Genomic DNA, 12,879 nt, shown 5'->3' on the forward strand with positions numbered 1-12,879 from the left:
ATTCCAAATTAAATAGGGTTTTCAATTAACAAAAAGGTTGGGAGCAACCATTTTTACCTTTGGCTCTTGCTTAAGAAAATGCTAAACTACTGTGGTTGCTGGCTGCATTAAAAGAATAAGAGTTGGAAGGGGCTTTGCAGTCCCACTGCTCAATGCAGGAAATACAGAGAATCCCCAAGATATGGTTGTCTGCCTTCTGCTTGAAGACCACAGCAAGGGACAGAACACCAACTCTAGGAAATTGGTTCCATTGCTGAACTGCTCTTACTGCTTCGTTTAATAAAGAAGGAGCCAAGAAAGATCAAATGCTTATATTTCCATATTAGATAGATAAATTTATTGTCATTGTCCGTATATACACAGTATACACAACAACGAAAATCAAACACCCACCCAAAGACCGGGTTCACATACACATTTGCACGTATCTCCATCACTCTCATCCTATTCAGACATAATCTATAAAAACATAACATAATCCAGAATATAACATAACCTATTAAAGGCATAACATAACCTAAAACCTATCTCATTCCTTCCTACTCCCTGCTTGCTATTCCTTGCAGCTGGCCCTGAGATCATTATTTAGTGCAATCAGAGCTCTTGGATAGAAACTATTCAGAAGGCGTGTGGTTCGTGTTTTCATTGTCCTATATCTTCTGCCCGAAGGCAACAGTTCAAAGAAGTTGTGAGCAGGATGGGTGGGATCTCTCAGGATATTGTGTGACTTCTTCAAAGTGCGAGATGTGAAGATCTCATCCAGGGTTGGTAGTTGGAGCCCAATAACATTCTGGGCAATTTTAATTATTCTCTGTAAAGCTTTTTTATCCGTTTCAGAGCTGCTCCCATACCACGATAATATACTATAGGTTAAGACACTCTCGATGGTACTGTGATAATAGGACAGAAGTAGGTGCTGAGATAGATTCAGTCCCCTGAGCATTCTCAGGAAATACAACCTCCCCTGCACCTTCCTCACAACCATATTAATATTTGCAGTCCATGAGAGGTCCTCAGAGATATAAATGCCCAGGTATTTAAAACTACCAACCCTCTCCACCTCCTCGCCATTTATGTGCAAAGGTAAAAATACACTTTTCTTTCTCCTAAAGTCAATTATGAGTTCTTTGGTTTTTTTGGTGTTAAGCATAAGATTGTTTTCTTTACACCATTGAATTAACCCCTGTACTTCTTTCCTATAAGCAGTCTCATCGTTCTCACTAATGAGCCCCACCACTGTTGTATCATCCGCAAATTTGATGATTGTGTTGGACTTATACAGTGGGGTGCAATCAAATGTGTACAGGGAATAGAGAAAGGGGCTTAGCACACATCCCTGAGGGGCTCCTGTGCTTAATACTAGAGTAGAAGAATAGTAAGGTCCCATTCTCACTGTCTGCGGCCTATCAGTCAGGAAATTCCTTACTTGCTTCGCAAGACGAAAGCCCATAGGGAAATCTCTGGGACAGCGGGGAAGCGCAGCACGTCTTCCCCACTGTCCTCGGACCTTCTCCGAAGCCTGGCGGCGGGGCGGAGAGACCTCTTCCCGCTGCTAGGGTCGCGGCAGGCTGCTTTAGCTTCTTTAGCTTCGGAGCATCCTTCCGAAGCTAAAGAAGCTAAAGCAGCCTGCCGCGACCCTCTCCCGGCTGGAGAGGTGACGCGCGCCTATGGCAGGAGCCTCCATAGCCGAGCGTCACCTCTCCAGCCGGGAGAGCGCGCGCGGGGCTAAAGCAGCCCCCCGCGACCCTCTCCCAGGTGACGCGGGCCTATGGCAGGAGCCTCCATAGGCGCGCGTCACCTATCCAGCCGGGAGAGCGCGCGCAGGGCTAAAGCAGCCCCCCGCGACCCTCTCCCAGGTGACGCGCGCCTATGTCAGGAGCCTCCATAGCCGAGCGTCACCTCTCCAACCGGGAGAGCGCGCGCGGGGCTAAAGAAACCCCCCGCAACCCTCTCCCGGCTGGAGATGTGACGCGCGCCTATGGCAGGAATCTCCATAGGCGCCCGTCACCTCTCCAGCCGGGAGAGCGCGCGCGGGGCTAAACCAGCCCCCCGCGACCCTCTCCCGGCTGGAGAAGTGACGCGCGCCTATGGCAGGAGCCTCCATAGGCGCCCGTCACCTCTCCAGCCGGGAGAGCGCGCGCGGGGCTAAACCAGCCCCCCGCGACCCTCTCCCAGCTGGCGAAGTGACGCGCGCCTATGGCAGGAACCTCCATAGGCACCGTCACCTCTCCAGCCGGGAGAGCGCGCGCGGGGCTAAACCAGCACCCCGCGACCCTCTCCCAGGTGACGCGCGCCTATGGCAGGAGCCTCCATACCCGAGCGTCACCTCTCCAGCTGGGAGAGCGCGCGCGTGGGGCTAAAGCAGCCCCCCGCGACCCTCTCCCAGGTGACGCGCGCCTATGGCAGGAGCCTCCATAGGTGCGCGTCACCTCTCCAACCGGGAGAGCGCGCGCGGGGCTAAAGAAACCCCCCGCGACCCTCTCCCGGCTGGAGAAGTGACGCGCGCCTATGGCAGGAGCCTCCATAGGCGCCCGTCACCTCTCCAGCCGGGAGAGCGCGCGCGGGGCTAAAGCAGCCCCCCGCGACCCTCTCCCAGGTGACGCGCGCCTATGGCAGGAGCCTCCATAGCCGAGTGTCACCTCTCCAGCCGGGAGAGCGCGCACGGGGCTAAAGAAGCCATAGCCCCGCGACCCTCTCCCAGCTGGAGAAGTGACGCGTGACTATGGCAGCAGCCTCTGAAGGATGCACCGAAGCCTGGCGTGGGGGGGGGGCGGAGAGACCTTCTCCCCGCGCCAGCCTTCGGATGGCTGTCCTGAAGACTTGGGGTGGGAGAAGGGTTTTCCTTCCCACCGCCAGCATTCAGAATGCTGTTCTGAATGTTGGCGGTGGGGAGGAAAAACCCTCCTCCCACCGCAAGCCCCGGGAACAGAGGAGAAGCGCTGCGCCCCTTCCCCTCTGTTCCCGTACCTGTGCTGAAGGCTTGCAGTGGGGAGAAAAGCCCTTCTCCGCACCGCCAGCCTGGCAAGCGGTTTCCCTAGGAACGCATTAATTGATTTTCAATGCATTCCTATGGGAAACCGTGCTTCGCAAGACGAAAAACTCGCAAGAAGAAAAAACTTGCGGAACGAATTAATTTCGTCTTGCGAGGCACCACTGTATTTGGCTTTGTGTTTTATTTTTACCATCACAGCTGAAGGCATTGCTTGGATTTAGCGTCTCAGGCAGACATCAAAATCCCTTTGGCCATGTCAACTGCAGATCTAGTGTATTTGAGGCAGAACTGAGATGAGATCAATGAACATTGCCAGTTACATTGTCTATGAGAAAAGCAGCAGATACCACAGAAGATAAGCTTCTGTTTTGGCCCAGTTCTAATTAAAGTTAAAGGTTATTACAGTGGTACCTCAGGTTAAGAACTTAATTCGTTCTGGAGGTCCGTTCTTAACCTGAAACTGTTCTTAACCTGAGGTACCAGTTTAGCTAATGGGGCCTCCCACTGCTGCCGCACCACCGGAGCATGATTTCTGTTCTCATCCTGAAGCAAAGTTCTTAACCCGAGGTACTATTTCTGGGTTAGCGGAGTCTGTAACCTGAAGCGTATGTGACCTGAAGCATCTGTAACCCAAGGTACCACTGTATATCTTTCTCTTGGGCACGTGGCTTTTGCATCTCTTTTCAACAACATGAGTTCCTGCCATGCCAGCTACTTCAAGAAACTAGTCAACACCCTCAATGCTGTTTGTAAAAGCTCTTCATCTGCTTTAGGTATTTTCAGAGCATACGCCAGTGTCTGGATATATACTGCAGAATGTGTTCAGTGCTTCAACCCCTAGTGTACGGATAAGATGGGAGCCAAAAGCTCCAAAACATTAAACCCCACAGGGGTTCTGCAAACTCTCCCTCCTAGCTGTTAAACCTCAGAAATAGATGCTGCCTTTATAGGGACTCTTCCTTAAGAATTGTGCATCATAACTCTGAGCATCAGGTTGCCTCCAAGTTACCAATGCTCCTTTAGTAAAACAACAGAATAAATTCGTGCAGGAAGGTCTTTTTTTTTACCACTATTAATACTGAACATTCGCAATACAAAATCCTAAAGCTAGCCAAATTCCACTACTGACATGAATGGACCGACTCTGGGAAAGGCAGCTTGAGAACGGCAGCCAATATTTTCCTTTTAATCTCTAAGAGAGGAATTAGGGTGCAGTATTGCATTAAATATTTGCTTCAATTCATCCTTTGGCTACAGAACATATTTTTTAAATGCAAAAAACCCATAGTTTCACTGCCTAAACATTATGTTGAACCAGCTTCTCTTTGTGACCCTCCCACCCACTACATTTGTATCCCTTTTGACTGGAGAAATATAATATTGGCTGTCTGGAAGGATAAAAGAAATATTCTGTTCCATAACAGCAACGATTTATTTGCACATGATTCAAGGGCTACTCAAGCAAGGCATACAAAATTGTTCTTGCTCAAGGCTGAATTTATAGCAATACGTTTTTCATCTTCTATGCTTTTTCCTGCAAATCAAAAATCAGGAACACTCTTCTCTTGGTGGTAATTATACCAATTTCAACATTTTTAAAACTCAGAGGATTCTTGCCCTTTAAGAAAAGGGGGGGAAATGATGTAGGGCACTGTGACTTGACAAATATTTGATGAAGATTGATGCTTTTTAATAGTGTATCAAGTGGTATCTGAGGCCTTTTCAGATATCTACATTAACTATTCACCAGGAAAGGCTGAAACCCTCTGCCTGTTTACTTTAGAGCAAGCTCCATTGAGCTTAGCAGCACATACAACAGAGTAAAAATGCATATGATTAAGCAGAAATAATTTTTTTATTGTTTCCCCCTACAAAACTGGTTTTCCCTTAGCAAAACCAGTGTTGTGATGATGGAGAGACAGCAAATTAATGCGAATGAGCAATATGTATACAGATACTTTTTCTTCAAATATAACTGTGTTATGATAAATAAGTGTGTGTGTGTGTGTGTGTGTGTGTGAGAGAGAGAGAGAGAGAGAGAGAGAGAGAGAGAGAGAGAGAGATTGCCAATGAATGCTACTAGGAAATATACACACACATTTTCTCCAAATAAAGCTGATAAAAAGTTGTTTCCACCACTTTTTTAAGGGACATGCTTCAGTAATTGTCATCAAGCAATGCTAGTGTGAAAGTGACAGAAGGGTTGAAATAAAACAAAGCATGACAGGGGAAACAGCCCCTTTTCAGACAAACTGAAAGCCTAAGAAAGCTAATGATAGTACTCTAATAGAAACACAATATTAAATGAACGCCAATAACTTGGTTAGGGTTATAAAGCCTAAAAGCAACTAAAATAGCTGCAGAAAGAGGAAAGCCCAAAGCATATTAATTTTTTTATTCAAAAAATGGCAAAAAAAATCTCAAATATTTCAATCAAACTCATATGTGTGAAGTTTTCATAGATTTATAAAAAAAAATTAATAAGGAACATGAGAACATAATAGAAATATTGGAAGATATGGCATCATCACACTTGAGATCAAAGTCCTATTTATATGTGGGGCGAATGCATGTGGGCTTCAAATGGAGAGGGGGCCCATATACAAACCCACACCCAATATCCATACAGTTCCACTCCAGATTTTCATGTATTCATCTTATATGTCTAAAGAAGAATTCTAAGCGTGTTTGGTCGACCACACTCAAAATTCCTCCTCAGGCTTTGTGCTGAATAGTGCTAAAGAGGTTCTACAAAAGTGTCTGGTTTGCCTAGTCTTCTCTTTAAAGCAAGTTGACATAACTGGCAGGGCCAAAAGAAAAGTTTTCCCATGACTTATAAAGCAGTAAATATAAGTCACTCTTTCCCATTTGCCGCAGTCCATGCTCTGGGCAAAGATGGCCTGTCACAGAACTTATCTTGTTATCATTCCAATTCTAGACTTTCACAACAGCTTCTCAAGGTCATCCATATCTATGGATATGCCAGCTTTATCTATATCCCCCCCCCCCCGCTGAAATCCAAATAGACAATTAGTTCTCACAACATCCTGCCTATATTAGACTGGTTGGGCACAGATGAATGGTGGGAGGAACCAGCTGGGGAACCCCCAAGAGAAGAAAGTCTCAAAACCTGGGGAGTGGTGGTGGGACAATGATGAGTGATCAGAGGGAGAAGACTCAGAAGAGGAGGTGTTGGAAGCTGAGGAGGTCACAAGGCTTAGTGAGCTGGGAAGGACAGTGGCAGAAAGAAGTCCAGAAGCTGAAGCAGGAGGGTGGGAGGAGAGAGGCCAAGAGGCAGAGATGAGTTAGGTTGGTAAAGAGTCATGGTGCCTTCCCCTCCTGCTGCAACAAGCTCGCCTCCTCCATTGTCTCCCAGAACCAGAAGGGACATGAAAAGGGCGGAGGAAAGATTGGCAACGCACAGATACAGTCTCTGGTTGCTTGGAAAATACCCTGGATAGGAGGGAACTTTGGCAGCTGTGGGGAGGCGGAAACCTTCAGTCTCAGCAACTGCTTCATGGGGGCAAGACCTACCTGAGATGACTTGCTGTGCTCATTAGGCCTGGCACTCCTGTGCAGAACATGTTTTTGCTAATAAGGAGTTAACTCTAACTTGTATAGTGTGATTTACTGCTGGCTCGCTGCTGACACTGCCTGTTCAGACTGAGGAGACTAGAAAGCCAGCCAAGCGTGGTCTCTCTCTCCAGTCCCTAGATGTCCCATGTGGCAGTGTATTTCTTGACTTCCCACTGGCTCTAATCCAAATCCAAATCTGTAACGATGCATTTGTCTTGACCCTTTGAACAAGTAGGAACAAAACTATCTAATCAGAAGTAGCTTGGCAGTTGGAAATTCATTGTGGTTGTCAGCACTGAACCTATCTGGGCAAGTTTCAACAATGGTTGGTTAATCTGGGCCAAGGAAGAAGGCATTGGAAGAGATGGCGAACATTACAAAGCAAAACAAAAATAATGCCAATGGGATTTGCTCTTTTTCACTGGAACTGACAAAGAAAATTGCACAGGGGATGCTATGGTCAGCAAGGTAAGATTAGGTTCCCTTGGAAACAGGACACTTTAGCAAATAAAGACCATATCAGTGTAGCTTGAAGGGGAAAAGTTTTAAAGAAAAGTAGTCATAAACAAGCTTCTTAGACTTCTATATATTGTTTGGCTAATTGATTTGGTATTATTTGTTTCTTGTTTGATTCTTCACATAAAACATAAATAGAATAGACTGTTTCTGTCACTTTATTTTTTTACTTTGAAGCCTGCACCTTCCATCTGAGGCAAAAGAATCATAATAATTCAAAAACACTTTGTATTTCCCCCTCACTCTCATCTCAGATGACTTCCCTGTCTGGAAGCTTGAGAAATGTCTCTCCCAATACAGTTGCTCAGCTCCCATTAATACTAATGAGGGTAATGCCTGTGAATGGTGGGAACAGATTCTTTGTTTGTAAAGTACCAGCTTTTGTTATAGAATAGTTGGGCCTAAAGTTTTAATTGGGTCTGGAGGTCATTGCCCAGTCATATAAGAAACTAATGAACACAATGTAGTACTACTACATCTTTCAGAACTGCCAGCCCTACAAGAGCATCCAGCCAAACCTCAAACATCATAAGGCTGTATAACACACACACACACACACACACACACACACACACGGCAGCTTGTGTGCCAGTACAGTATGAACTTTTGTTGACTGCAGCACAAGAATACCAATTAAATAGTGATTGCCCAATTATTATTGCTTCTTTTTAAAATACTATACTGTGAAGTTTTAAACATTACACTACACTTCCTCTTAAACACTACACAGACTAGGAATGAATGTATCACTTCACTTTTATGTATTACTGTTTAAATAAGTGAGATTCAAAATAAGATAGCCTTGAAATACTCAGCAATGTAAAACCCAGGTTTGGAGCAAGCAGGCAAATTTTAGTTTATACCTGTGAATAAATGGAACTCGATTATCAAGCATCACTAAATGTAAAGTTTGAATATACCAGATGTGTCACTGAGCTGATTTTTCAAGACACTAAAATGCTTTGCTTGGAATCTGGAATCCTGCTCCGTTGTCTCAATTAAGTACATCTGGTTTAGACCGGAGTGAAGATGGGTGATTTACTAACTTCTACAATATTTGAGATGAGACTGAGGTCACCTGGAGTTTTGACATGCAGGGCACACACAGAGCTCATCAGCTGAGCGCTATATTGTGTAACATAAAGCAGATCAACTGCCAACCATATGGAATTTAAAGAAAAGCGCATGAGAAATTAGGAAATGGATTTCTCAGCTTGCAAAAAAAACCCCAGTTTTTGCTTGTAACAAAACACTGAATCAGCTCCAAGTAGGAATGAGGGAGAACCACGTAGCAAAATTTGGAGAAGTGAAAATTCTGAAAGATTAATGTGTTTCGGTTCATGTATTGCTTTTGAAAGTGCAGATTAGTTAGACTTGCCTTTAAAAGCAAACTGAATTAAATTTCTCCAGCCAAATAATGTGTACAAAAATGCACATCCTATGGTAAAGTATGCATAAAAATGCATATATTGCTGAAAATGACAGATTCCCCCATCCCTAGCTCCGAGAGCCCTGTTGCATTTCCCGCATTATAACGTGCAATAAAAAATTAGAGGCTTTCTCCTTACTCACCCATAATTCCACAAGAAAAGAGAGTGGGTCCTTGACTCATCTTCTTTGGAGTGTGCTGAAAACAACCAGAAAAGCTATTCACTGAGGTTTTAAGAATTATGCTGAAATACAGGGTCATGTCCAAATGCCATTCAAGGACTGAGTAATGCCAAGAGCACAGATCTATGAAAAGGTGTAGACTGAGTCAAACGTACAAATTAAGCAAAAGGGCAGCAAGCTTAAAAAGGATGCTGTGCCTGTATTGCTCTTTTGCAGCTTTTCTTCGTAAGTCTTCCTTCTAACAGTTTTTCAAAACTGAATGGAAGGCTAAACCAAAGAATGGGGTCAGGTTACTATTTTGTGAATGTTCTAATCCAAGATCAAAGACTCAGCTGAAGTTTTGAATTGTTCTTTCAAATTTCTCTTCAGGATTAGAAAAATAAGAATGGTGGAACATGTAAACTAAACAGTGATCTCCACTACCGAAACACCTCCAGATTGCTTTCACAGAATTTCTCTTGTTCTTAATGGGGCAAAAGTTAATAATATTATTAGAAGACAAACAATTTCAGCAATTTCTCAGATATTGTTTAAAGTCTTCCTTTTAAAAGTGTTCTCCTTTGTCAATATCATCACCTCATGACTCTTCTTTAAAAAGAAGAGCAGAAACAAATTGCAGTTTGGTATCCAATAACACAACATGTTAGTAATGTCCATGAAATTCAAAGTACTTGATCTCTGTTCTGCTTTTCTATTTTTTCCCTTAGCAGACCAATCTTGCTTTGCAAAAAGATAATTATTTAAGGTGGTATTCAGCAAAATATCTGCACGCCCACAAGGATTACCACTAGTGCAATGGGACACCCCTCCAGCACACCCCCTCCACTGTCCCCAAACCCCACTCTGGAGAGTTGGAGAAAATTCCAGAGTAGATTTAGGTAGCACACAGGGAGAGGAGTGCGAAGCAATGCTCCATTACTCAAGGAGAAATCCTTGCGCTGGCAGAACCTTAGCTTTGGCACTATGTTGAATGCAACCCACAACCCATTATAAGTAACAAAGCAGATTCCCTGCCCTGCAATCAAGCAAGTATTTCTACAGTTTATAAGTTTCAGCAATAACTTTTGCTTTTTTTCTTTGTATGGAGTCTTACACATTCTAATACTTAGGCTGCAACCCTGTGCACACTTACACAAAGGGCTGACCTCAGTCCAATCCTACTCAGGAATAATTTCTACTATCAACTACCAGAGTTCTGGAGTGCATGATTTTAAACACATGCTGGAGCATGTGTTGAAATGTGATAGATAATAAGAGGAGTTGTAGCTTAGTGCATGAGCAATGCCATCCCAACTCCCTCCTCAGCTGGTTTTGCCTTCATCTCCCCTGCCCAACTTTTCTTTCTTTCTTTCTTTCTTTCTTTCTTTCTTTCTTTCTTTCTTTCTTTCTTTCTGCTCTTGCTTCTTTTCCTTTACATCTTTTGGGACGCTCACATTTGTCTCTGCCCTGCACTGCTACTCAGTTGTGATCATTGTTCCTCTCCTCTGTACAACCACATTAATTCTTGGCACTTTCTTTCCAGGCCTGTTAAGCATAGCAGCCATCACTTCATCCATTATCAAGCAGTACATTGATTGCTAGGCATGCAAATAGGCCTGAAATGGGGTTAGGGATTGCTAACGGTGGTTGATATCACAAAGATAACAAATAATATCGCCTTAAAGCGGGGGAAATGGTGCCATTTACCAAATGTCAAAACAAAGCCTATTACCTTCCTTTCTCTCTTGGATTTAATTCAATGCCTCTCCTGCTCATGACTATTAAGCTACTAGTAAAATATTTCCTAGTAAAACTTTCCCCATTCTCCCAACTTTCTGAAACAACCTGCTACAAATGACACTTACACATTTATATTTATCAAGTTCTACTTCATCTATAAAGTTGAGTATGAAACTATAATGGCATACAAAAGAAGGGAGAATGTCACTGGGATGGTGTTGTCTTGAACATTTGATCACTTTTTTAAAAAAAATAGTTCAATAGGTAGCAGTTAAATTAAGCTATTATTGATTACATCTAAATAAAAAAGCCTTTTAATACACATAAATGTATGAATCCCTCATATCTATTCACTTACATATATTATTCCTTATGTTTACAGTGTGTGCGTTTTGTCTTTGTAGAATTGTATTTATAACATCTAGATGTGTGAGGAAAGAGTATTTTGGCAGAATGGGTGGTATTTGCTAGTCCTAACAAGAATTGTCCCTTTGAATTTAATGGACATGACTAAGTTAGGTTCCTTAGTTTCCATAGGTCTACTTTGAGTAGGATTTAGTTGACTACCACCATCCAAATATAAAATGATTATTTAGAAGACTGGTTTTAGATCCAAGGGTAAGTAGGAAGAAAGTTTTGAAACTACATTTCTCCCCATTTTAACTGTAATTGCCATTTCACAAGGGTTGGGTCTTATAGTAAACTAAGAAGGAAGGAGCAAATTATCTGTAACCACAATTGTTTTTCTTAGAATAAGCAAAAAGTTTATTAACTTTATTTCCACTCTTCCTTTGTGCATGGAAAGATGGAGTTCTTTTGATCCAAGTGTGCTTTGCTTCAATTCTTATGAGATTATCTGCAGTAGTAACCAATTCTGGGACAACGAGTAACCAGAATATTAAGCAAATGATTTAAAAAATGCCAAGAAAATTGGCACTAAAGCCACAATTCTATAGTCAGAACAGTTTGGGAAAGCCACATCATAATTCTGCTTGCATTATTATAAACACTGTCAGCATTTTGGAAGACACCATGATGGTATAGAAATGAAATTAACAACAACTGTTGTTTCCACAAGCCATAGTTTGTACCATTTTCAGGATGAAACAGGATCTGCAATTTGTTACTAACTGCAAACAGAAACTTTAAATTTCCTCCCATTGAGCATGAAGGGGAGGGGAGGGGAGGGGAAGCATGCAAAATGGAACTCCCGGTGGCCTGTCCTTGTAACAACAGGTAACTGTTAAGTTTGAATGCAGTCATATCATGAACATCTCTGGGAATACTGTCAAATTTAAATGTGATGCCAAGCGGGCCAGAAGAGCTTACCCATGTGACATTTCACAAACCAAGTGACTCATTTAAAGTAAGTCCTCAGTACCTACTCTTGCACAACTCCCACCCAGACCAAAGATCCCTTATGCACAGCTAATGCGCAGGTAAGCCAACATTGTCCTTTAAAACACGAGACTCAACATATGCAGCACCAAACAGGTATGTTCTTCTTGTGTACCCATTGGCATAATTACATTGAGCTATAAGGAAAGAGTCCCATTTGGTTTGCCCCAAAGGAGATAGCCCTGCAATCTGAAGAATATAAACGGCTGATAGAGTAAACTAAGCTGTTGGTGTGAAATGAACTCTCTTACCAACTCAGCCCTGCATGATAGAGAATCAGCACCTTTGTTTTCCAGAGTTGTCGTTAAGATCATCACCATGGTAACGAAGTCATGCATTGGGGTCCATTCCAGTAGAGGTAAAGGTCAAAACTAGCCATATTAGGCACAGCCTCTGATTCAGTGCATTTTCCCAGAAGAAAGGTTTGGTAGAACCAAATCCCATCTGTTTTGCAAACTGGGCGGCTTGACACAAAATGCTTCAAAGTCTTCAACCTTTGGAAAAAGAAAAAACAAAACAGAAAGATAGTTTGTTACGTTGCTTTTGCAAATCATCGTATCAAATTTAAGTGACGCTCTCCTTGTTCCCAAAAAACAAATCTGGGGAAATCTGGCCTCTTTCCACATACCCAAGAGCACAACAGGATGGCCAGATACTGAAGCTATCCCTGCAAGAAGAACAGGCAAGCTCTTTCCTTCCTATGTGAACTGCATAGGTGCAGGGGGGAGAGTATAGTGAGCAGATAAGGCCTACAATAGGCTGGTGACAATCAGCTGCTAGCAAAACCAGGAAGTAGAATGTCAGTGGCAAAGGAACAAGGATGAGGAAATTCTAATTCTGTGACTCCAAACTACCTCCAAGCTGCTAATTTGATGTTGTATTTCAGATTCTCACATTTGCTACAGATTCTCAAGCAACAAGCTGGTTACGAAGAAAAGATATTCTGTTGCATATGTAATTTTTTGCTATAGAATTCTGGCTCTAAAACAATGGATGGCCACCCTCACCACAGGGGCCACAAGTAGCTCAAATAACAGGAATTTGTTGCAGGCTATGAAACAGAACGA

General features: G+C 43.1%; 1 protein-coding gene across 2 annotated transcripts in view; it reads right to left on the reverse strand.

The window, feature by feature from the left end:
- The window catches only part of FAM53B (family with sequence similarity 53 member B), an 83,576-nt gene extending 71,271 nt beyond the window's left edge, over positions 1-12,305 (reverse strand). Inside the window, exons 1-2 of one of the 2 annotated variants that reach the window (XM_077930340.1) lie at positions 12,096-12,305; positions 8,657-8,711 (exon numbers count right to left, since the gene is read on the reverse strand). In XM_077930340.1, coding sequence (XP_077786466.1) covers positions 8,657-8,696 — 40 coding nt within the window. In that variant the 5' untranslated portion in view covers positions 8,697-8,711; positions 12,096-12,305. Of the gene's footprint in view, positions 1-8,656; positions 8,712-12,063 lie in introns of both variants that reach the window. The other variant, XM_077930339.1, reaches the window with a different exon arrangement.
- Positions 12,306-12,879: the final 574 nt, after the last annotated feature.

The sequence above is a fragment of the Podarcis muralis genome, chromosome 6 (assembly GCF_964188315.1).
Source record: "Podarcis muralis chromosome 6, rPodMur119.hap1.1, whole genome shotgun sequence".
Classification (NCBI taxonomy): Eukaryota; Metazoa; Chordata; class Lepidosauria; order Squamata; family Lacertidae; genus Podarcis; species Podarcis muralis.